Raw genomic sequence first — 25446 nt, forward strand, 5'->3', positions numbered from 1 at the left:
TATGGAGACCATAGAGCTCCCCATGTCCGGATAGAGCGTCTCGGGAATCACTAAAGCCGCTCAGCCTTCCGCTAGAGCGCCACCTCCCCTAGCGCGTCAGCGCCGAAAACCATAGAGGTCAGGACGGGACACGTCCGCCGCGCCACGGGCCAACAGACGAGACGAAGCGGAAGAACTGTCTAGAAGCCATTGCGTAGGTGCTATAGAGACCATGAGGCAGCGCTAGAGCGTCGAGAACAGGGCCGCGCCATAGAGCCAACTTCCGGGAGAGCCTTTGTCCCGGTGGGTGGCTGCCTGTGATTGGGGCGGGAAGGGTATTTCCGGTGGCGAGAAACCGGAGAAGAAGGGGAACTTCCGCCTTTGGGGCGCGTGTCCTTTCAAAGGGCGTTTGGGGATAGGGGGTGGTGCTGTAGCGCTGTGGGTGCCCTTGGTACCGTCCTCCCCAACCCCGTCGGGGAATGGAACCTCCCAGCTGTCTGGGCCGGGCGTGGGGGTGGCGGCTCTTGGGGGATTCCGAGCTGGTGAAAGGTAACTGCGCCCCTCCCCCCCCCCCCGAAGCGCCAGCCTGCGGAACTACCCGCCACAAGGTGGATCCGAGTCAAGCGCTGGGGTTGGCCAGTGCTAACGCTGAAACAAGGCGCTGATGGGCCTGCACATTCTTGTGCTTTGGGGGTCTAGCTTGTGTGTGGCTGTTGTGGGGGTAGGGGCCCTATTACTGCCTGCAGGGAAGAGCCTCACATCTTCACCAGGATGACCCTGGTCTCCTTATAAATATCCTCCCCCTCCTTGACTCATATGATGTTGTTGGAGCTCAGTGATGCAATGTGGCAGTGAGTTCCACAGGCTATGGTTCTCTGGATTTGAAAAAGAAAATAAGTATTTGTCTTTTCCATTTGAACGTCCCACATTTTAATTTCAGTGAGTGGCCCCTTGTTGTGTTATAAGACAGGGATGATAGAAGCTTTCAATCCAAACCACCTTTGCTATACCATTCATTATTTGATATACTTCTGTCACATCTCCTTTCTAAGGAGAACATCCTCAAGGTTTACATTCTCTTTATATGGAATTTGTCCAGGCGTTTGATCATTCTCATTGCTCTTCTCTGAAACCTTTCCAGCTTTGCACTATCCTTTGTGACATAAGGTGACCAGCACTGCATGCACCATTTAAGGTGAGGTTGACTTATATAAAGGCATCATAATGATTTTTGGTAGCACTTTCCATCCCATTCCTTATTAACCCTGTTAGCTGTTTTTGACCACAGTTGTGCATTGGGCAGAAGTTTTCATTGAGTTGTCTGTGATAATGGCCAGTCCCTTTCATGGGTTGATAAGTGAATTTCAAACCTTGTGAGGTGTATTTCCCCTGCAATGTGCGCCTTTTAACACCAGAGTTTGTTTGCTCATTCATCTAGTTTGGTTAGGGCTCTCTGATCCTGACTAACCGAAATAACTGTCAACTGCCAGTGTTGCAACCTCACTACTCACCCTCTTTCTAGACCAATAAATATGTTAAACAATAAAGGACCTAGTACAGAATCTTGAGGTGCCCTCATAGTTAACCTTCTGCCATGATGAAAACTGATCATTTAATCCTAATTCTTGCTTTCTGGCTTTTAGCCAGTTTTTTAACCAGGACTATATTTTACGCCTTACACCATGACTGCTTTGCTTCTTCAATGGCCTCTTGCTTAAATCTAAATAAATTGACAGCTGGTTCTCCTTTTTTCACTGCCTTATTAAGAAGAATTCTGGTAGAAATTTTAGAGACAGGATATTGGTGTGGTTTGACATCATGTTTGATCCTGTAGGAAAATTCCAACATTTGTTCTCAATATCTCTGGTTGCTGATGAGCTAATCTTTTCAGTGGTGTGTGCCGCAGGTGTAGCTGTGTAGCACTTCCACAGGCAACATACAGAAGCAAAATGGCATTCTCCCTATGGCTTGACCTGTGAGGTCACACTTTGCAGAGGATGCCATTTTGGTTTACAAAATGGTGTCCTCCATACAGCATGATCATGCAGTACAGTGTGTGTGTGAGGTCATGCTGCATGAAGGATCCCATCTTGTAGAGGAAAATCGTGTGGGGCTGGACAGAATCATCCCATGGGCTGGATTTGGACCATAGGCCGCCAGTTGAACCACTTATAGCTAATGCACCCCCCCCCCTTGGGCTCAGTAACATTCTGTGTTATTGCACAGATCAGAAATGATGCAGGTGCAACTTTAGCATTTCCTTCCTCTGATTTATTTAAAGTATACGCTCCAGCAGCAATGCCAACTTGGCCACACAGAGCCTGTATATTAAGATATTAAAGTTCACACCTTCTGCAGGGCTGTAAAATGACATCTACTGTAATGTATGTGCAAGGGGCTGAGTCACAGATGTTGCTGGAACCTTCAAGGGATACTGACCTGAAATCTAATCAACTTAAAATGAGTCAGCAGTAATTTCAGCTACTAAATTTGCCCGAGTTCCCCTAGAAACTGGCTTTCTGAGGACATTTTCCTATTTCAGTATTTTTCTTCTGTTGCTGTGGAGACACACAAGTAAGTTAAATCCACAACTGATTGAAAAATAGAGAGGGAAAACTGAAACTGGCTGCCCACAAAGTGCTGCCAAATGTGTAAAAGAAACAGAATGAGGGAGAAATTCTTTTCTCCTTCCCTTTACCCTTAACAAAAATTATTTGTAACAATATTAAGTATAAGATTTTCAGACAGTTTTTTAAGTGGATGGTTTCCCTTTCCCTTTGACTTCAATCTTACTGCAGTGCTCTTGCATTTAGTTTATTGGAAAGAGTGAGAGCTCGTTATAGGAAATGAAGGTTTAAAAATATAAAAACCAGAATGTGAGCTGCTTCCCGTCCTGGCTTACTTTAAAGTGGCTCGATACATGGTTAAATCGCGTTCCTTTCTCTTTTAATTTGGAACGTACTTTTCCTCCTTGTTTGAACAGCTGCTGGAAAAAATCCTGGGAAAAAAAATTAAATTCAATGTGTCCTCTCTCCTTACTGCTTCAATAATCCAGTCTGGCTCTAATAATGACACTTAGTAAGCGCTGGTTGTATTTTCTGTGCTCTAGTGGTCTTGGAGGGAACATTATGTGTTCTCTACACAGTGCCTTTTTAAAAAAATGTAATGCCGGCGAAAGGTGCCAACTTGACAACTTTGGAAACTAAAGACCTCTGCTTATTTGTAGAATGGATACTGCACAGTATGGGCTGGGGCACTCCAAGCATCAGCTCTGCCCACCAGCATGTCTTGACTTGAAGGACCACCTGTAGCACTAAGAAGGATCCAGTAATCCCACGGGGTCCATTCAGTCATAGAAATCCAATCCCGCAGGCTCCCACGGAACTCGTGTATGAGATTACAGCTGGGTAGAGTTATTCACGTGTAAGTGCCTATAGAGTTGGGCCCATGGGTGTAAAAGAGGGAAATGACCTATTAGGTCACATCTAGTGTGTCTCACCGCACTGTCCAACGTGTGTTCTCTCACAGTCTGTCAGGCTGATCTTAAATGACTCTGGCCATGAAAGAGACTGATCTGCCTTATTGTTGGGAAGTATTTCCTGGTGTTCAAACTTCATATTTCTTTTCTTACTTTTATCCCATTACTCCATTGTACCATGTCTGGCCATTTCCCTTTCTCCCTTATTGTGCCCTTCACAGATACGTGACAGCTGCCATATCCTCCCCCAACTGGGTTCCAGTACATGATACATTAGCTAGTGTAATCTTTCCTTATGAGTCAGTCTTTTTGACCCCTTATGCCTCTTGTTGCATTTCTGAGAATCTTTAACATCATCATGGTACCCAGAGTAGAACCTGGTATTCTAGGTGTCTCATAACGTCACACTAGGTACAGTCACATTGGAGCTTTATAGAAAGGGTGTATCCTTCCTGCTCCATGAGGTGATGCTTCTGTGTCTGCAGCTCAAATTTACTGACACACTTGGTGTGGGCACCACATCAGTTCAAGCCCATATCTAATAAGCTATTGATTGTGTCTAGCTTTAGCATTTAGCATTACTGCTTTTCTCAAGTGTCTCCCATTAAATACCAGTTTAGATTGTCTCCCTTCCCCACACCAGACATTGTCAGTTGCATTGTCCTGATTGGATCACTGAACTTCAGCTCCTATTTCTTGTCATTCTGGGTCCCTTTGTGTTCTTTTTCTGTCCTCCCTAGGGTTTGCAGCTCCTCCCAATTTAGTGGCATATGCAAATTGAATTAGAACACTGTCTGGGCCTTCTGGATCACCACTGAAGATGCTGGATGAACCCAGACACAGCACCAATATGTGTGGCCTGCTACTGAACACCTTCTGTTCCTTCCCGCAAACCTAACACAGGGTCTTTCCTCCATACCCGTTTGAATCCATTCCATGTCACACTGATGCCATCCCCATCAATGGGCTTCAGTAAAATTAAGAGAGCTTTGGTTTGCAGCTGGGAGCTCATTTGCGCTGTGCTTACAGTGGTGGTTTATGTCATGTACGACATTGTCCTCTGGGTTGAAAACGTGACCTCACTGTACACAGGTAGTTAGGACGGCCATGCCTCTCAGCCAACACTTTCCTGGACCAGATTTGAACTGATGATGAGCTGAAAAGCTCCATATTATTACTAACTCCAACCTAGAAAACATTCCCTCTTACATACTAGTATTATGATGTATTGGCTTGTACAGGGGCAGCTCTAGCTGTTTTGCCGCCCCAAGCACGGCAGGCAGGCAGCCTTTGGCGGCGTGCCTGCGGGAGGTCCCCGGTCTCACTGCTTCGGTGGATTGCCTGCGGGAGGTTCGCCAGTCCTGTGGCTTCGGCGTACCTGCCACCGAATTGCCACTGAATCCACGGGACCGGTGGACCTCCCGCAGGCAAGCCGCCAAAGGCTGCCTGACTGCTGCGGTTGCAGGGATCAGCAGGGCGCACCCTGCAGCTTGCAGCCCCAGGCATGCGCTTGGAGCGCTGGTCCCTGGAGCCGCTGCTGGGCTTGTTGCTAGCTGGGGATGTCACCACACGCAAACTGGAGTACTTCATTGTTTGTGCACTAGTAATAACAGAGAATATACTTCAGAGTTAGGACTGAGAGGGAGGTGTGCGCACACGTTTGAGCAGCTCTGAGGCTTTCCATCCAGCAGAGGGCAGGAGAAAGGCTATTGAATATTCGTCAGTTTCAAAAGATCTATTAAGTTGTGCACTTGAATCACAGACACACAGAATTACATGCACAGTAATCAGAAAGAAAGAGACTGTTTGCATCTGGGATTTCCTCAGCTGACTCCAAAGATCATGTGGAAGAAAGTTCTAGCAGCCAGGGCTCAGCTGTGTTTATCTGTGCATCTCCCCTGGAACACATCAGTCCTTCCTCTCCCCCAGCTCCACCACAGGCTTGTTTGGTTTTGAATAATTGCCTATGTACGATCCAAGCAGTATTGCTTGTCGCCATCTTCTGACACCTCTTACCGAGCATTTCACCATACTGGGTGCTGCTAGATCTTCAGATGTAACCTGCAAGGGTGGTTTCTGTTTCCCCAGCTAGGTTGCTCCTTGATCCGGGATGCGTTATGCTGTACTGCTCACTTTTGCAGACTCTGTACTGCAGTGCCTTTGTTCTCTTCCCATGTGCCTCCTTTAGCTGACTGCAGCAGACAGTTGCTGGATCTTTGGCTGAATTGCTACTTTCCCTTGCAACAGAGCCAGCATCTCCTCTCCTGACATCACCTCTGTCCATGCGTCTTACACAGTCTTCTGATTTGAAGCCTCGCTATTCCCTGACCTCGTCTGTCCCTCACCTCTGGAAGAGTTTTCAATGCTTTTCCCCATGGAATGTTGCTATTTAAGAGCCAGCGACAGAGTTGAAAGTTTCGGACTTTTCCTCGTTAGTCTAATAGGAATTTCTGTCGGCAGTTCCTAGGGGACCGATGTGCAATAAGGAGCATGTTCACGAGCTGTCCAGTCCCTTTTCTTCCACACTGTAAATTCTTAATGCAGCAGGTTTCTTTTTACTGTAGGATGATGAGTCCCTTGTGATTAGGGCAACCATGCTGCAGCCATGCTAGCGTGAGTCTGCCGAGGCGCTAGGGAACTGGACTGGGAATCAGGAGCTGCCACTGTCCTGCTGGGTGACTTTGGGCAAGGCATTTCCCCTCTCTGTGCCTAGATGGGATAATTACACTTTCTGCCTTTCGTAAAGTGCTTTCAGATCTCTGGATTGAAAACCTTTTCAGAGTAGTTTCCTAGTAGCAGATGGGTCAGAGAGACAGGGAAGCAGAGGAAGTGAATGTTATGGGCATTTGGAGATGAACATCAGCATCTGTTCTCCCCCTCTCCTGCTGAATCATCCATCCAAGGGGTCCCCTGGCAGTTTCCCTCTTTCTGCCTGCCTCTCAGCCACGGATGCTAGGAGAAGATGATGCATACAGTGGGAAAGAGGACAATTGAATTTGCTCTCGCGGAGGGGTAGGAGTTAGTGAGCTTTACGAAGGGTGGAAGACTTTAACATGACGATGAAGATACCCAGTAACAGGCTGAAGAGTACAGCAAGGAGACTTGTTGAAAGCCCAGATCAGACTCGGCCTGGAGACTGAGGAGCCGGGATGGGTTGTGTTCCTCTAAACCGGAAATGAAAAGGGGAGAGTAAAACTCTGTCAGGTTAAGCGGCTAAGCGCGGGAGTTCATTAGGGCTAAGTGAGCCACTTTTAAGAGTGGAAATCCTGTGTACAAAGCCGGGCCTGCATCTGGCTGGGGGAGCCTCACTGAAGTCGCTGAAGCACGGAGCAGCCTTCAGGATTGGAGGCCCAGGATGGGACACATGCCCTGCTGGTGAACAGCCCACTCAAATGATAAAGGCAGAAAGAGGCTATTGAAAAGGTAAATGGACTCTCTGTTAGAAACCAGATGGCGTGAGTCATGACTTCCATCCCTGCCACTGCCAGAGAGGGGAGGGAGGGAGCGGGGGAAGTAGAAGATAGGTTAAATACATTTCTTTGATTTATTGCTATCTAGTTTTACCATAAAGGATGATGGTGGGGAACTCTTACTGCAAAAGCATATTCCATGAGCAAAGTCTGGCCCTAGCACAGAGTACAGCCTCCGAGGTGGAAGTTACGGAGCAGCCTAAGAAAACCAAGCACGGTGGATCACCAGGTCTGGATGGTCAATACCTCTATAGGTCGCGGTGGCAATCGAGTGTGAAATAGCAGAGTTGTTCTTGGGGATGCTTGGTCTGGGAAGCTCAAAGAGTCAGACCTATGCAGTCTGGCTTTAACATGGAGCTAAGGGAGGTCCTAGGAGTTACCGCCTCTAAATGCCCCATTGCTCGAATACGGTCTGAGCTGTGCATCGGTCTAGTTTGAGTTTGACTGGCAGTCCTTGGCCCCAGCTGAAAATCCCAGACCTGCTATCCTGCCCGAAGCTCCCTGAAAAACTTCAGTCCTGGCCTAAGTCAGGAGTGGGAAGCAGCTGGAGGAGCCTGTTCCACTGGTGTCAGCACTGTCTATCCTGGCTGTGCTAGAGCCTCACCCCCTGCCATTTGCCACATGCTGTCAGCTTCAGCCCTGGCTGCCTGCTGCTAAGAGACAGCAGGGTGGGGCTGGGAGATGCAAGAGAGCTGGGTGGAGGGTACAAAAGGCAGAGAAGCCTTAAAGGAGGAGAGACCTGAAATGTACCTGCACAAGTGCACACTTCTCTCCAGGTGGGGTTCGGTGGCCCCGAGCTTCCTGCTTTGGAGAACTGTTGTGGGCCATATTAATCCTAGACCCCTCCACCCCCCAGGCAGGACTTTGAGTGACTCCCCTGTGGAGGCCTTCTGGGGCGACTGTCGTTTGTGTGCCCATGTGCATGGTGTTTGCTGTGGAGGCTCGCTGGCAGCCAGCCCAATCGGAACTAGAAGCCTTTTGTATTTCCCAGCAAGCAAGCTGCCATGCCTTCAGCTCCTCCCCTGTAAGCTGTGACATGGGAGTGTCTGTTCCCACTTGCCCTGGCAATCCCCCAGAAGGGTCACTCTGTGTGAGTGAGGATAGGGGAATAATGGTTGGGTCTAGTGTGTGGGTGGTGGTGGTGGTGGTCTGTGATTTACCGGAGGTTGCACTAGATGACTGGTGGTCCCGTCTGGCCTTAAGCCCTAAGACACCACGAATAGTGGGGTGCCCCCCGTGAGTTGAGCATGGCCTTGAGAGTGATGGAATCTGTTGGTTTATATCTCAGGTGACACCTAAAGCTGGGGGACCCCCAAGAGGATGACAAACTGTAAATCCTCCCTAGACACAAACATGGGGCCAGATCCGCAGCTGGAGTAAAGTACCATAACTCTGCTGCTGTCGGTGGAACCACACTGGTTCACAGTCGATGAGGATCTGGCCCATGATTAATATTATTATTTATTTTTATTGCCATAGTGCCTAACAGCCCCACTCCTAGCCATTGTGCAAGGTGCTGTACGAACATGGTCCCTGCGTCCATTAAACCCTCACGTCACAAAATCTCCATGACACCATACTGTACTTCGGGCAATGCTGACACAGCCTAGCAATCGTTTCAGCCTGTACACTTCCTGTTCTGATTTGTTTTCTGTATCACCGAGGTGCCCAGCCCTGGACCAGAATCCCACTGCCAGCGCACAAAGAGATGGTCCCTACCCCAATGAGCTTACAATCTGAGTAGCCCAGGGGCTATTTATTCCTTTCCCAACAGGCCCTGCTGCTTGTGCTTTGTTTCTGCCCACTGGGGCCTTTCCTTGGTGGTGCTAGGGCAGGGGTTAAAATAAGGGGCGTGCCAGTGGAGCAGCACAGCCCCCTCCCTTGCTAAAAACAGAGGGGCTCCCACCTCCTCTCCCCGGCACAGCCACTCCTTCCCCCCTGCCCTTTGGCTGATGCAGCAAGAGCTCCCTCTGCTGTTTCAATCTATTGTAGCCACTGTTCTCTGGTACTGCAGCTGGGTAAACTGATGTCATTTAGCTCGGTGTCCAGATTAGATGGCACTGTGTTCTAGTAACTTCTGGTCCCTGATCCACGGGGAGATGGTACCATGGAGCTGTTCTGTGACTATTCACTCCCTTGTTTTAACGAGATGCAGTGAGTCATAGACACACCCCTTAGAAATTGTGCTGTGCTTAGGTGCTACATTCAGGCTCAGGAACAGACAACAGGCCTCCACAGGCCTTGCACTGCTGTTGCGTAGTAGCTGGGGATGCGTCTCCCATCTTGGCAGCTGAGGAGATAAGGCTATCTCTGCACTGACGGGTACTGTCTTGCAGTTAGTGTTGCCATCTGTCCCACTGCTTTTATCAGATCTCCTGGCTGGGCGAGTTTGTTTGTTCCTGGGTAGATGGCAATATGTTTTGGCTTGTTCAGCCTGGTACTTGATAAAACTTGTCTGGCCTGATCTGCATTCAGGCATTTAACTTGTATTACTCTTTCCCTCTTGTGGGAACGAGTGTTTCCCAGCCAGCAATCTGAATCCAATAGAAGGAACAGATCGCTTGTGGGAGCTTGTCTCTCCCAAGAAACCTGGGGGCAGGCCGGATTCAGCCAGGGCCACAGAGCGGCTCCCGCAAGTGTAACACATAGGGCAGCAAGTCCACTGAAGGGGGGAATTGTGGCAGGCCAAAGCAGCCCCAATCCCTCTGCTGTAGGGAGGCTGGCGTGGGGCAGCTCTGCCTGAAGAGCCAGGGGCTCGTGTCAGAACAGTTAGGTAGTTTCCTGGCCCAGCTGACTGCTGGTGTATTTGAAAGCTGCCCTGCTCTGGTGGAAACCCTTGTGGAGTACACTGGGAGTTGCTGTCACCTGTCCTTCCTTGGGGAGCAGGAAGGATGTAATGAATGCAATCTGTCATATGCTCTCAAGATCCCCCTCCGACCCAGGATAACTATATGGTTGTCGTCTGAGGTCTGGTCTGCACTAGAAAATTAGGTTGGGTTAACTATGTCGGTCGGGGTGTGAAAAATCCACCTCTCTGAGCAGTGCTGTTAAGCCAACCTAAGTCCCGGTATACACAGCGCTAGGTCAATGCAAGAGTTCTTCCATCGACCTAGCTACTGCCTCTCGGGGAGGTGGATTACCTATGCCAATGGGAGAATCCCTGCTGTTAGCATAGTAGTGGCTACACTGAAGTGCTACAGCTGTTTGTAGCCAAGCCCTTAGTTCTCCCCTGGCGTTTGCAGTTCAGGTTCAGATCTCTTCCCAATAGCTTCATTTATTTTTGGCGTTTCTCTTGGCAGCACACTCATTGCATCAACGTGGGCTTCTCTTAGTTCTCTTTTGGCTATCTGAGGTTCCCCTTTTTAGAGGCCTATTTCCCAGCACTCAATTCAGTTATTTGGGGATTTCTGTTCCCTTTTCTAGCAGGCTTTTATTTTCAGTTTCCATCTGGTTTGGTTTTGCCGTTTCATTCTGTAGGCCAGGGGTCGGCAGCCTTTCAGAAGTGGTGTGCTGAGTCTTCATTTATTCACTCTAATTTAAGGTTTCGCGTGCCAGTCATACATTTTAACGTTTTTAGAAGGTCTCTTTCTATAAGTCTATAATATATAACTAAACTGTTGTATGTAAAGTAAATAAAGTTTTTTATATGTTTAACAAGCTTCATTTAAAATTAAATTAAAATGCAGAGCCCCCCTGGACCGGTAGCCAGGACCTAGGCAGTCTGAGTGCCGATGAAAATCAGCTCGTGTACCGCCTTCGGCACCCATGCCATAGGTTGCCTACCCCTGCTGTAGGCAATCAAAGGGAGTTTGTTCTAGTTAATTTCATAGCAACATATGGTTTCAACTTGACATCCTCTCTAAGCCATCATTTAGGCCCGGATCCTGCCAGGCGCTGAGTGCCTTCAGACCCTGTTAAAGCTGGTGGAAATTAAGGATGCTTGGCTTTTTCCTGCATGCTCCCAGCACCTTGCAGGATCCACCCCCTTGGACTTTGGTGATTTGATGACCAGGGAACAGACATTGTTTGCTCTCCCTCTTGGTAGCTCATGAGCTACGAATTCTTGTGGCTTCTCTCAACGTGTTGTTTGAACTTCAGAAGCTTCTCCTTTTTTTTCCAGTTGATGAGCCATCCTTGGCATTTCTGTCACATGTGTGACTCAGACAGACACTTTCTGCCTGTCTTAGGGATTTCTGTGAGACTTCAGATTTGACCAGGCTGCCTTGGATCATTGCTGTCCCAGTGTGATGAATAGCCACAGTCACTGATAATGTGCTATCAGCATTGGTCTCATCTGGCTGGATGTAATGTGTGTGCAGTGATTTATTTGTCACCACCATCACGTTTCGGGTGAGTGTGAAGGATGTGGAGATGGTCGGACGCTAGGGCGAGCTTCAAGCCACAGTCCCCTCAGCAATGTCGTCAGCAAGCAGAAATTGCAGGTGTGTTTTTACTGCATTGAGCTCAGTCGTGTAGCCTTACGCAGTCCTTGCTACGGGAGACACTCCCCTCAAAGTCAGTGGGACTGTGAGACCCTGGCCTCAGTTTTGAAGAGTAGCCACTAACTGTGAATGCCTCTGTTTTTGGAGGCCCAGTTTGAGACACCAAGGGACTGATCTTCAGAGGCACTGAGCATCTCCACTTCCTGTTGGCCTCAACTGGAGTTGGGAGTGGTCAGCTACTCTGAACGCAAGTTTGTCTGGACCAGATTTTCAAAAGAGTTCAGCTCCCATTTAGGATCCTAGGGCAGATTTGCAAAAACAGACTGCTCAGCACATGGGATATGCTGGGAGCTGAGCTCTTTGGAAAATCTGGCCTGGTGTGTCTCAAGTGGAGCACCCAAAATCCCTGGATACTTTTCAAACTGTAGGCCTCATGTTGTCACGTGCCTCAGTTTCCCCATCTGCTCAAGAGGAGGCTAATATTTCCCTTCCACCAGGGCTGCGGTGACAGCGCCTTTACTTTTGTACAGAGAGCTGATGAAAGGTGCTGGGGAAGTGCAGGGTCTCGTGATGCTTTCCCTCCTCCCAGAGCACTGTGAATAGGTTTCTTCTCCCCTCCCTTTGCCTAGCAGTGTCGTATCCTGCCTGAGTGGCTGAGGCAGAGCTGGAGAGCCAGCGAGCAACCTGTGCATCCTCCCCTTTGCCAGTGGGAAGGCCTGAGGACAAGCATTCCTCTTACCAGGCCCTTGGGAGGGGCCTTGTTGAGAACCTACCCGGTGCTAGTCTTATTGGAAAACCTGGGAAGTGCACCCGCCCACTTCTAAAGGCCCCTCCCTCAGCCTAGTGGGAGGGACCACTGGACCCAGGGACCAAATGAGTACAGGGGACAACAAATGAGAAAAACAGGGAGTGAGGTTAAGGTCATAGGTTAAAAACGAGTAGCGGATGGGGACACTGAGCAGAGAACCTGGGACAGCACCCACTGCTCCTCAAAGGTGTCGAGGGAGCCAGCAGTTGCTGCCCAGTGGGACTCTGCCCGAATGCATGAAACTAGGGAGGAACGGAAATAGGCCCCACAGTCGCAGAGCACCCTCGCGTCTATCATCCTCCTCCTGGTAGTGTAGATGGAGAGTTTGGCCAGGGCCAGGAGGAGGTTGACGAGGAGGCCTCATGACTTCGTGGGGCCACGGATGGGGCTGACGAACACCTGCAGCTCTTTCCTCCAACCTTGCAACGTGCATGCCACTGCCCCCGGTCCCTGGAGAGGCCTTGTACCACCTCAGCAGCAGGGCCACTGGGAATGAAAGGGATGGGCTGGCAGTCAGGGCCAGCTTTAGGAAGTGTGGGGCCCAAGTCGAACATTTTCGACGGGGCCCCGGCAGGGTTACGTAAAAAAAAAACCAACACGTAAAAAAACCCCTTTCATTTCTTCCATGTATTATTTACTTTCCATAACTATATAAATAATAACAAAATTATATATTACATACATTGCGTAATGTATGTGGATGCATGTTAACCCCACCTAAAGTTCTTGACACCCCCCCCACATGGACCCATGCCCCATCCACCCCCCTTCCCTATCCCCTGACTGCCCCTTGCCGCCCCATTCAACCCCTCCTCTCATGCCTGATGCTCCCCTGGGACTCCTGCCCCATCCAACCACCCCTTCTCTCTGTCCCCGACTGCCCCATCCAACCCCTGTTCCTTCCTGACTCCCCCCCCCGGACCCTTGCCCCCATTCAATCTCCCTGTTCCCTGCCCTCTGACCACCCCGACCCCTATCCACCCCCCCCCAACACCCTCCAAACTCCCCTGCTCTCTTCCAGCACCCTCTCCCTGCTCCCTTACCGCGCTGCCTGGTCCCATCGGCTGCGAAACTTTCGCATGCATAAGGGCACTTTCATGAAACTTTGTGACTGACTTTCCCCTGCTCTGAAGCACCAGAATACCAAGATGAGAGCAGCCTTTACAGTTGAGAAGTGAGTGGCGATAGCCCTGTGGAAGCTTGCAATGCCAGACAGCTACCAGTCAGTCGGGCATCAATTTGGAGTGGGCAAATCTACTGTGGGGGCTGCTGTGATCCAAGTAGCCAAAGCAATCAAAGAGCTGCTAATGTCAAGGGTAGTGACTCTGAGAAATGTGCAGGTCATAGTGGATGGCTTTGCTGCAATGGGATTCCCTAACTGTGGTGGGGCAATAGACGGAACCCGTATCCCTATCTTGGCACCGGAGCACCAAGCCAGCAAGTACATAAACTGAAACTTTTCCATGGTGAGTACTTTTCCATGGTGCTGCAAGCACTGGTGGATCACAAGGGACCTTTCACCAACATCAAGGTGGGATGGCCGGGAAAGGTACATGACGCTCGCATCTTCAGGAACTCTGGTCTGTTTCAAAAGCTGCAGCAAGGAACTTTCTTCCCAGACCAGAAAATAACCGTTGGGGATGTTGAAATGCCTATAGTTATCCTTGGGGACACAGCCTACCCCTTAATGCCATGGCTCATGAAGCCATACACAGGCAGCCTGGACAGTAGTCAGGAGCTGTTCAATTATAGGTTGAGCAAGTGCAGAATGGTGGTAGAATGTGCATTTGGACGTTTAAAAGCGAGCTGGTGCAGTTTACTGACTGGGATAGACCTCAGCGAAACCAATATTCCCATAGTTATTACTGCTTGCTGTGCGCTCCACAGTATCTGTAAGAGTAAGGGGAAGACGTTTATGGCGGGGTGGGAGGTTGAGGCAAATCACCTGGCTGCTGATTATACGCAGCCAGACACCAGGGCAGTTAGAGTACAGGAGGGCACAGTGTGCATCAGAGAAGCTTTGAAAGCCAGTTTCATGACTGTCCAAGCTACGGTGTGAAAGTTCTGTTTGTTTCTCCTTGATGACACCCCTCCTGCCCCCGGTTCACTCTACTTCCCTGTAAGCTAACCACCTTCCCCTCCCCCCTTCGATCATCGCTTGCAGAGGCAATAAAGTCATTGTTGCTTCACATTCGTGCATTCTTTATTAATTCGTCACACAAATAGAGGGATAACTGCCAAGGTAGACCAGGAGGGGTGGGGGAGGAGGGAAGGACAAGGCCACACTGCACTTTAAAACTTAAAAACTTATTGAATGCCAGCCTTCTGTTGCTTGGGGAATCCTCTGGGGTGGAGTGGCTGGGTGGCCGAAGGTCCCCCCCACCGTGTTCTTGGGCATCTGGGTGTCAAAGTTAGATTCAGGACTCAGTTTGTCAGTCCACTCTGTTTTATTAGCACAGCGCTCTGTTAATAACACCCAGATAATGTGAGCACCATGCAAGACACAAACTATCTTATTTATACAGATAAAAGGGCGAGCACTTAGCAAGATAACAAAGGAAGCAGAATCTGATAAATTTACCTGGGCTAGGCATGCATATCTTATTTCCTTACTAACTATTACCGATCTTCTGTTAATGTTTCGCCATTAGCACCATTGTTTATGCCTAATGTTTCTTTTCCTGGCACCTGTATTTCAACATTTCTTATTTCTGCTTACAGGTACATACAACATTTCTTTAATCCATTCTTATTTTTACAATATAATTAATTCTACTTTCACATGGGTGAGGAGGCTATGGAACTTGGGGAGGAGGGCGGTTGGTTACACAGGGGCTGTAGCAGTGTTCTATGCTCCTGCTGCCTTTCCTGCAGCTCAACCATATGCTGGAGCATATGAGTTTGATCCTCCAGCAGCCTGAGCATTGACTCCTGCCTTCTGTCAGCAAGCTGACGCTACCTATCATCTTCAGCCCGCCACTTACTCTCTTCAGGCCGCCACCTGTCCTTGCATTCATATTGTGCTTTCCTGCACTCTGACAGTATCTGCCTCCATGCATTCTGCTGTGCTCTGTCAGTGTGAGAGGACTGCATGAGCTCAGAGAACATTTCATCCCGAGTGCATTTTTTTCACCTTCTAATCTTCGCTAGCCTCTGGGAAGGAGGAACATATGCAGCCGGTGGAGGGGAAAAAAAGGGAGAGTGATAGTTAAAGACACCTTTTATAGAACAATGGGTACACTCTTTCACGGTAAACCTTGCTGTTAACATTACATAGCACATGTGCTTTTGTTACAAGATCACATTTTGATGGCTTCACCCTTCCCCCCCTGCGTGGCTAACAGTGGGAAACATTTCTGTTCAGCCACAGGCAAACAGCCCAGCAGGAACGGGCACCTCTGAATGTTCGCTTAATAAAACCACCCTATTTCAACCAGGTGACCAGGAATGATATCACCCTCCTGAGGATAACAGAGAGAGATAAAGAACGGATGTTGTTTGAATGCTGGCAAACACTGGGACCATATGCTGCAATGCTTTGTTCTGCAATGATTCCCGACTACGTGCTACTGGCCTGGCATGGTAAAGTGTCCTACCATGGAGGACAGAATAAGGCTGCCCTCCCCAGAAACCTTTTGCAAAGGCTTTGGGAGTACATCCAGGAGAGCTTTATGGAGATGTCCCTGGAGGATTTCCGCTCCATCCCCAGACACGTTAACAGACTTTTCCAGTAGCTGTACTGGCCGCGAATGCCAGGGCAAATTAATCATTAAACATGCTTGCTTTTAAACCATGTATAACATTTACAAAGGTACACTCACCAGAGGTCCCTTCTCTGCCTACAGGGTCTGGCCGGGAGCCCGCCTTGGGTGGGCTTGGGGGTTACTGGCTCCAGGTCCAGCGTGAGAAACCGATCCTGGCTGTTCGGACAACCGGTTTCTCCGCTTCCTTGCTGTGAGCTATCTTCAACCTCCTCATCATCATCTTCCTTGTCCCCCAAACCCACTTCCGTGTTGCATCCTACTCCCCTGACGGAGTCAAAGCACAGGATTGGGGTACTGGTTGCTGCACCCCCTAGCTTATCATAGAAGCGGCATGTTTGGGGCTCTGACCCGGAGCAGCTGTTTGCCTCTCTGTTTTTTTTGGTAGGCTTGCCTGAGCTCCTTAATTTTCATGCGGCACTGCTGCTGGTCCCTGTTATAGCCTCTGTCCTTGATGCCTTTGGAGACTTTTTCAAATGTTTTGGCATTTCTTTTACTGGAACGGAGTTCACCTAGCACTTATTTGTCTCCCCATACAGCGATCAGATCCAGTACCTCCCGTTCAGTCCATGCTGGAGCTCTTTTGTGATTCTGGGACTCCATGGTCACCTCTGCTGATGAGCTCTGCATGGTCACCTGTGCTGATCAGCTCGCAACGCTGGCCAAACAGGAAATGAAATTAAAAAGTTCGCGGGACTTTTCCTGTCTACCTGGCCAGTGCATCTGAGTTGAGAGCGCTGTCCAGAGCAGTCACAATGGAGCACTCTGGGATAGCTCCCAGAGGCCAATACTGTCCAATTGCGTCCACACTACCCCAAACTCGACCTGGCAATATCAATTTCAGCGCTAATCCCCTCGTTGGAGGTGGAGTAAAGAAATCAATTTTAAGAGCCCTTTAAGTCGGAATAAAGGGCTTCGTCATGTGGACGGGTGCAGGGTTAAATTGAGGCAACGCTGCTAAAGTCGACCTAAAATCGTAGTGTAGACCAGGCCTAAAACTATTAAATGCCATGCTCAAGGTTGTGGTTGCTACAGCCGGGACATGTATGTGACACTGGCAGCTGTTTCCACCTCAAGGGGCCTGAGATTTTGAAAGCATTCCCAAGGGCCTAAGAGATCTCCTTGAAGCTAGAGGTTAGGTAGTCTTATAGGGATGTTAGTCTCAGTTCCCAGGTCAAATTCCAATTTAGTAAATGCATTCTCTGCTTTTCTCTTTAGAAATGGTATTCTTCTCCTCTTCCTGTCCAGAACTGTTGCTGCCATTCATTGTTAATCAGCTGCCCTGTTCCATCCCAGAGGTGGCTGCCTTTCAGTGTTGTGATTCCTATGTACAGTTTGTAAAGCCCTTTGGGATGAACAGGACTATAAATGTAAGTTGTGGTCATTAGTATGGTATTAACACCCATGCGCTTCTCCATGTGACAGTTAGGTCCCCCTCCTCTCGTCTGATTGTCCCATTTCAGCGGCGCTGAATTGCAGACTCACATCCTGTTGAAAGCCTGGCTCATCCTCGCTAGGCATGTATGGCTGCTCGTGACAGTTAGTCATTCCGGGGCGAGGGCTCTGCATGGCGCTGCACAGTGCCCTCTGCTGTGACCATGCTTGCAGCTGCAAAGCATATATTTGCTTAGGCTAGGCTTCCTGTAGCTCAAGTGGGTTAAACACTTCCTGCCATTCGTGGGGCCTTCTTCCAGGCATGATTCTCACAGTGTGGGGCTGGATTCACCCGCACTTGGGTGCAGTTTGCATGCACACTTTGTGTCCAGGGAGGAGGCATTCACACCCCCTACCACTGGAAGGGCGGGGGCAGCCAATGGTAGGCCCATTGACCTCCACTAGGCATCCAAAAGGGTATGGCCTGGAGGAGGCTGCCCAGGAGATACACTGATCCAGGCACTGGTGGAGCCAGGTGTATGGGCAGCTCGGGTTGCTGGATCCCCACCACTGGGGGCTGCAGCCTGGTTTGTGCTGGCCGACATGGTCACTCTCAGTTGGTATCCTCGTCTCTTCCCTTAGAGCTGTTTCCTCCTTTCCCCCACAGGCTCCCCTCCTCCCTTCTTCCCCCCCCCCCCCCCCCCAGCTCATTGCACAGACCATCTTCCTCTTTTGCAGATGCCCTTCAGTGGCAATTCCTCTGTGACTCATCTTCACAAACCCAGAAAGAACCAGAACGAGATTATCATGTGCTGGGACTTCTTTTGAGACCAGAGATTTGATCCTCCACCAGCCTGATCTCCAGCTAAAGGTGAGACTACACACCCTGCATCTTAGGGTACGTCTACACTACCTGCCAGATTGGCGGGCAGCAATCAATCCAGTGGGGGGTTGATTTATCGCATCTAGTCTAGACGTGATAAATTGACCCCCAAGCACTCTCCTGTTGACTCCTGTACTCCACTGCCATGAGAGGTGCAGGCAGAGTCGACGGGGGAGTGGCAGCAGTTGACTCACCGCAGTGAAGACACCGCAGTGAGTAGGTCTAAGTATGTCGACTTCAGCTACGTTATTCACATAGCTGAAGTTAGATCGATTCTCTCCCTGCTTCCCTCAGTGTAGACCAGGCATTAGTCTTCACATGTAAGTCAGCAGTGTGGAGATGCGATGTTGCAGAGACAAGCCAGAGATCCACCTGTAGTCTCTCCATCAAACACAGTGGAGGCCTCCCTGCAGTTACAAGCTCTGCCGACACATGGCGGGATTCATCCCTAGCTCGGCGCAGGGACCAAGATGGCAGACAATGCACCTCCCCTTAATTGGGGGCTGTTTTTGCCCTTTGGTGGTGGTCAGGGCAGCTGTCATTTATAGGCTCATAGACTTTAGGGTCAGAAGGGACCAATGTGATCATCTAGTCTGACCTCCTGCACAAAGCAGGCCACAGAACCCTACCCATCCACTTCTATAACAAACCCCTAACCTATGTCCGAGTTATTGAAGTCTTCAAATTGTGGTTTGAAGACCTTAAGCTGCAGAGAATCCACCAGCAAGTGACCCGTGCCCCACGCTGCAGAGGAAGTCGAAAAACCTCCAGGGCCTCTGCCAATCTGCCCTGGAGGAAAACACTATGGTTGCAACAATCTCTGTAGACCTTTGCACCACTGCCAAAAGCTGGCATTCGGGAATGCCCTGTCCACTCCTGCTCCTCCACCACTGCCCCTGCTCCAGGGTTATGGAGCTAGCTATACTGACAGTGTACCCATTGGAGATGCCTGCTATGCTGGGGGTGTTCCCTGAATCTATATGGCACATGACAGGGATGAATTCCCCCCATCCCCAATGCACCACGAAAAGGGCTCTCTCTATGTGTGTATATATATGTTTCAGCTGTGGTGCTGAAAAGCCACTTGCTGTGCTCCAGGGTGCAACGAAACCTTAATCAGCCTCTGTGTGGAAGAAGCAGAGACCATCCCTTCCCATCTGCTTTGCAAGGGTAGTGTGAATCTGCATGCAGCCACTCTCTGAAGTGACAGGACAGAGTGGGATTTCTGGAGTCACTTCTGTCTTCCAAGATCTTGCTCCCCTTTTTGGGGACACCCCATCCCTTCCCACCGACCACATCGGAGCGTCCCCTCTGCGCCTGGATAAGATCATTTCCCTCTATGAAATCTGACAGTCCCAGTTTCCCACTGAATTGTAACTGTTACTGGGGGAGGGGAGCCTAAAGAGATCAGCCAGGCCAATGCTCCCTCATGGAAGGAGAGCAGCTAGGATATTACTCTTTTGTGGGGTGGGAGTGGGAAGGAGCAGATGGGGTGATGGTCCTGTAACATTGACAGACCAGGTGCCAACTCATGGCAAGTCCCGTAGGCCTCACTGAACACTGACAAATGCATAGCTGGAAACCAGTCTGGGTCACCTAGGTGTTAAAATAGGTATCAGATTCATAAAAACATATTTAGTGTTTAGACTTTATGAAATGCTTATGAGTTGCTACATGTGTTAATCTCACTTACAATAGCTGTGTCCCATGTTCGAAGATATTAGAGAGTTGGCTCTGAAACTCTAAATCAAGAGAGCAGCATTACCAACTGTAAAATACTAGTTTGCCACAAGAGGTCTCATCTCCTGCCCAACAAAAGAAGGCCCATAGAAACCAGCAAGCCATTGTGGAACATCAGAGGACAAAATGCTTTGCTGATTGTTTCCCCCTCCAGCCATGAACAGGGGACGTGCATGTGGACTCGTCCCAGCAACTTGAACTCTGGGGGAAGCAAATGAAAATCCCTGGCAAGGAGGAACTGTATCTTTATGCTGCTTGGACTCTGTGGGGAAAGGATTACTAAGCATAAGCAAAAGATCCCCAGCACATGGTCTGGGTTAACCCTAAAGATATGTAGAGCTTACTTATTATAGATGCTTCTACCACCTGTTGGAACCTAAGACTGTAACTCATGTGTGTGTTTACCTGCTTTAAGCTTGTCAATAACTCCCTTACTTCTTTTTTTTAGTTAATACATTTGTATTTAGTTTATTATAGGCTAGAAGTGTGATGTTTGGTATAAGATCTTAAGTGCAGTTGACCTGGGGTAAGTGACTGATCCTTTGGGACTGGAAATAACCTGAATATTGTGATTTTTGGTGTGAGGGACTGGGAGCTCTCTAGAAGTGTGAGGTGGCACCGGCACCTGGACTGTGGCCCTGCCCACAAGGCCCCACCTCTGCTTGGCCTCTCTCTTCCAAAGCCCTATTCTTGCTCCACCTTTTCCTGCCCCTCTCCCGAGGCCTGCCCACTGCCATTTGTTCTTCTCTGCCTCCTTCCCAGAACGGGAGTCCTGCCCTAGGGGAGCGATGGAGGGGAGGAGGTGGAGATGAGTGAGCAGCAGTTGGGGGGAGCCTTGGGATAAGAGATGCAGCAAGGGCGGGGCCTTGGGAGAAGAGGCGGAGCAAGGGCGGGGCCTTGGCGAAGAGGCGGAGCAAAAGTGGAGTGGAGTGCAGGCGGGGTCATGGTTCAGATGCGGGGCCTCCTCCGCACTTCTGTGGAGCTTCGCTTCTGGTGGTCCAAAGGCAGTGGCAGGCCAGCGTGCCTTCGGAGGGGTGACCTATGCTGCCGTGGCATTTCCCCCATGCATGGCCAGCTTTTTTGGGGAGGTTTAACCTCCCCTGGCCTCTTATACACACCACCCATGGGGGTCTCCATCCCCTCACAAGACTTGGAGGAGTTAAGGTGGCAGTTGGGCCAATGAACTCCCCAGGTTGCACCTGCAGGAGGTGCCAGGGAGCAGGGATTAATTAGATGAGACTCAGCTGGGCAGGAACAGGAGCCGCCTGTATAAAGCCCAGGAGTGGGGAGCAGAAAGGGGCTGCAGGGAAGTAGGCTGCAGTCACGGCCTGGAAGAAGGGAGGCATGGTTGGGGCCACAGTTACTTCCTAAGAGGTGGGAGTTTGGGCTGGCAAACCCAGGGAGGTGGGGAGAGCCAGCAAGGTAGGAGAGGCTTGGGGGAAAGGCAGCAAGGTTTGCTCCCCCAGCCACTGGGGAAATGGCTCCAATGAGGTAGTGCAAAGCAGGCTGCCTCGAACAATTTGCCCCAAAAGCCTTTGATACCCCAGAAGTGGAGGACCATAGTGGCCTGGCCGCAGGGCCAAGTCACAGACAGGAAGCTGCAGCTCCTGGATCAAGAGGGGCTGCAGGGTGAGAGAAATAGATGAGTTGAAAGACTGCTAGAGGAGGGCACAGTGCCTGGGAAGTGCTAATCCCCAGAGTGGCCAGGAGGAGGCGCCTCTAGTGGTGAGTGCACCCTCATGACAAGGTCCCTTAGTGATTAAAGCCCCTCCGGGTCAGGCAGCTGGAGTAACTTTCCCGAGTCAGCAGAGTGCTGCTCCCTTATCAGGGAATGGGGCTGGGGCAGGGTATTGATCAAGACACGTCAATTCTTTGCTTAGAGGAAGTTGGGGAGCAGATAATTCTTTGATTTGCAGCCTTCCCCAATGGCTGGGAGAGAGCTGTTAATGTGTAACTCTCCGAGACCTATAAGATCTCCTGCGGGAGGTGTACCTGAGCCAGATCCTCAGCAGCTCCCAGCCGCGCGTCTATCCAGCACCAGCAAGGAGGATGTCTGTAAGGATTGCCGTGTCTCGCCATGAGCTCTTTCCTTTTCTTGCTCTCAGCTATTCCCCTGTATTGCTAGGCTCTCACGTTCTGCCTTTGTGTCTGCTGTCATCACCCCCACTCAGTCGTTCATTCCCCCTCACCTTTCCAGTTCTCCGGTTTCCACTCCCACCTCTTCCCCTCGCCAAGCAAGGAGTGCGGGGTACCAGGGTGGTCCTGGCTCAGGGCCATTAGGTGACAACTGGAGGGCAGGGGACCTGCTTCCGGCCTTTGTCCCGGCTCAGGTGGAATTGCTGAGCTTCGTTCCTTTTCATTTGGGGCAGGGGATGGGCATGGGTCACCCAGGGAGTCTCATGACGTCAGGTCTCTCTGCCGCAGGAGAAATTTGAAATCTTGAACCTGGATCTGAAAGCAGGGAACAGCCTGAAGATAAAGGGCAACGTCGCCAATGATGCTGAGAAGTGAGTGTGAGAGTGGTCTCAGACAAGGGGGGCATGGGCTGCAGAGATGGGGGCAGCGCCCCAGTTTCCCTGACTGTACCAGGTCTGTCTCTCTGGCTTGCTACTTATACAGCCCCCCACCACCCTTGTAATTGAGTGCTCCGCAGATGTCCTGGCCCTGTCTGTGGATGGGGAAACTGAGGCACGGAGGTTAAAGCGACTTGCATGTGGTCAGCCAAGGTGTCTGCAGCAGAGCTGGGAGCTGAGCCCAGGTCTCCTGAGTCCCAGGCCGGTGCCTGAGCCGCAGGCCTGACCTTCCTCCAGGGAAAGTGGGTCTTGGGCTGGAAGCTCCAGCTCTCCCTAAAAGTGGCAGGGTGGAGCCCTCTGCCCCCCATGAAATTGGTAAAAGGAGAGGTGGGTGTAACTAATTCAACTGCCCTCCTTTGGGAAGGGGTGGGGCTCCTGTAGCAGCAATGCTGGCTCCATGGGGGGAGCCTCTAATGCCTGCTCTGCTCCCACCGCACAGCTTTGTGATTAACCTTGGCAAGAGCTCTAGTGAGCTGGGGCTGCACTTCAACCCTCGCTTCAATGAATCCACCATCATTTGCAACTCCAAATGTGCCAACTGCTGGCAGTCAGAGCATCGCGACAAGCACCTGTCGTTCTCCCGGGGCTCAGAGGTCAAGGTGAGGCGGCTCCTGGGAAAGCAGGGCGGGGGTGGGGGGTGGCTGGATGAGCTGCCAAGCTCTTACTCTGCCACCCTTCTTCCCCTCCTGGCTGGTGTCTTCAGGCATTGTTTCTCCCTGCCCGCATCTCTGGCTCCTGTGACCTTGAACCCTCCTCATCAGCCTGTTCAGAGTCCCAGTCCCCACAGATCCTGTTCTCTTGTCATTTAACCCTGCCCATGCTGGAGGCCTCCTGCAGGCTGCTGCCTGTGACCTGCCTTTGAGAGCCCCCCCCCGTGCCTCTGCCCAGCAGGTGCTCACGCCTTCGCTGGGGGAGGGAGAGGGCTGTAGGGAGCAGATCCCTCTTCCCCCGGCCCTCGGATCTGTCTCCATCATTCTCTCCCCGCTCCCACCCCTTATTTTCTTCCCTCTAGTGCTTTGCAGAATAAGACTCTTGGGCCTCCCTGCTCCCTTCTCCTTGGGCAGCTGTTTGTTTGCCTCTTAGCAGCATTGCACAGTTAGATCACCCGGTTTCTCTGTGGCTTGGAAACGGTTCCTTCTCCTTGCCCAGTGCTCCCCGGGCTGGGCTGGCTGGGGCTGGGGAGTGCCTGCGGGAAGGAGACGATTCATTTCCAGCGATCAGTTATTAGTTTTGTTCTTTGAAGAGTCCTAGGTCCATCCTGTCCCCTCGCACTGTCTGCGCTGTGGGCTAGAGGTGGCATTTCCCCACTGTTGCTAAACCCAAGTCAGATCCACTGGTGGGGTAACAGTGGGAGAGCCAGTGGGGCAAGGCTCCTGCAGCCACTGGTATTTCATGTGCTGTCCCGCCCAGTGCAGAGCAGGCCTAAGCAACGCAGTGCGTTATACCAGTGGTGGGCACAGGAGCCTTGTCTACACTAGGGCTCCCGGTGTTGCCACCACCGTTGCAGCTGAACCAGAGTTAGCAGCGGTGTGGGAGACATTGCCCCCAGTCTCCTGGTGTAGGCAAGACTTTAACTTCCTGAGACAGGCTGATCGCTCTGATTTCAATGGGAGTTAGGTGTCTAAATACCTTTGAGGACCTGGGCCTCTGGCACCCAACCCTGCAATGCATTTAGTGAGCTCAGCTCCCAGCAACTTGCCCAAGGCCAACAGAATCAGGGCCTTTCCGCCCAGGCAGTAGGGACAGGTGCTTGCTGTTGCCAGCCAGTTGTTTGCTTTTGATGCTAACTCCCCTCCCCATTCCTGTCCTTCCCTTGCTCCCCGCTCTTGCAGTTTATCGTCAGCTTCCTGGGAGACAAGTTCAAGGTGAAGCTGCCAGACGGGCATGAGGTGGAGTTCCCCAACCGGCATGGCTACGACAAGATCACCTATCTGAGTGTGCAGGGCGGGTTCAAAGTCATCTCCTTCAAACAAGAATGATGGTCCCCGCTTCCCTGCTCTAATAAAGACCCCAGGGGAGGGGCTAGTTTGTCCCAACTGTGCTGGCTCCTGTGATGTCTTTGGCCATGACCTTTCAGCACCCAATACAGGAAAGGTTCTTGTGGGAACACCCCAAACTGGGCTCACCATCTGCTGGGAAGAGGTGGATGTCCGCTATTCTGGTAGGACGTCTTCTCTAGGCACCTATGGGTGTGATTAGTGGAGTGGGAGACAGTGGCTGGGATGAAAGTGTCTCCAGGGCACCAGAAGGGGGCGCTGCCCTGGGTGCACTGACAGAGTGGAAAGGAGTTCCCAAGCCTGAGTGTGCAAAAGAAGGAAATGATTCTTTGGCAAGGCTAGGTTGCGCTTTCAGCAGGCTGGGATGAACTGATGGCCAGGTGGGAGACAAAGCCCAGGGTTTATCTCCCACCTGGAGGATGGTAATGTAGGAGGATGGTAATGTCCTGCACCTGCAGAATGCTCTGTCTCCAGGCTGGGGAACACTGCCAGTGCATGGGGAGATTCTCTCTACTTGGTGCTGTCCCTAAACATGGAATTTCCCCACCAGCTGGTGTGAGAGGTGGCTTGACCCGCCCCCGCCCCGTACCAGGCACAGCATTGAGGATGCAACTGCACAGGTGTTAATAAGTGCTTGCATCCAGCAAGAGATAAGAATATTCCTCATCTCCTTCATTCTTCTCACTGTGTCTCTTATCAGCTGGGAAATTCCAGCCAAGTTATCCATTACCCAGCCTTTCCCATATCTTATCTCAGTCAGTGTGGGTGAGAGAGAGGGGGAGGCTTTGGAACTGCAAGTTAATGAAACCTGTGTCAGCTTGCGTCGTTCACATGGGCTGGCACTACCTAATGTCTGGTGAAACCGCTCTGGTTAAAGTTGCAGTGACTCACTCCAGAGGTTCACATGCCACAGGGGGAATGGCGCTGGAGAAAAACTGGCT

At 50.8% G+C, this 25446-nt stretch overlaps 1 protein-coding gene across 11 annotated transcripts; it reads left to right on the forward strand.

The window, feature by feature from the left end:
* Positions 1-92: 92 nt before the first annotated feature.
* Positions 93-24545, forward strand: LGALS2 (galectin 2). Of its 11 annotated transcripts, none has more exons than XM_050927430.1 (9): positions 125-193; positions 1121-1174; positions 15615-15759; positions 17157-17308; positions 18051-18183; positions 20403-21990; positions 22360-22442; positions 22948-23107; positions 24341-24545. In XM_050927430.1, the coding sequence occupies exons 6-9, from the start codon at positions 21985-21987 to the stop codon at positions 24485-24487; spliced, it is 396 nt and encodes a 131-aa protein (XP_050783387.1). In that variant the 5' UTR covers positions 125-193; positions 1121-1174; positions 15615-15759; positions 17157-17308; positions 18051-18183; positions 20403-21984; the 3' UTR covers positions 24488-24545. The 11 variants fall into 11 exon arrangements, with proteins under 11 accessions (XP_050783384.1, XP_050783445.1, XP_050783386.1 ...); XM_050927428.1 differs by lacking the exon at positions 125-193 and adding an exon at positions 226-282; XM_050927429.1 differs by lacking the exon at positions 1121-1174 and having other exon boundaries at positions 120-193.
* Positions 24546-25446: the final 901 nt, after the last annotated feature.

The sequence above is a fragment of the Gopherus flavomarginatus genome, chromosome 1 (assembly GCF_025201925.1).
Source record: "Gopherus flavomarginatus isolate rGopFla2 chromosome 1, rGopFla2.mat.asm, whole genome shotgun sequence".
In the NCBI taxonomy this organism is placed as follows: domain Eukaryota; kingdom Metazoa; phylum Chordata; order Testudines; family Testudinidae; genus Gopherus; species Gopherus flavomarginatus.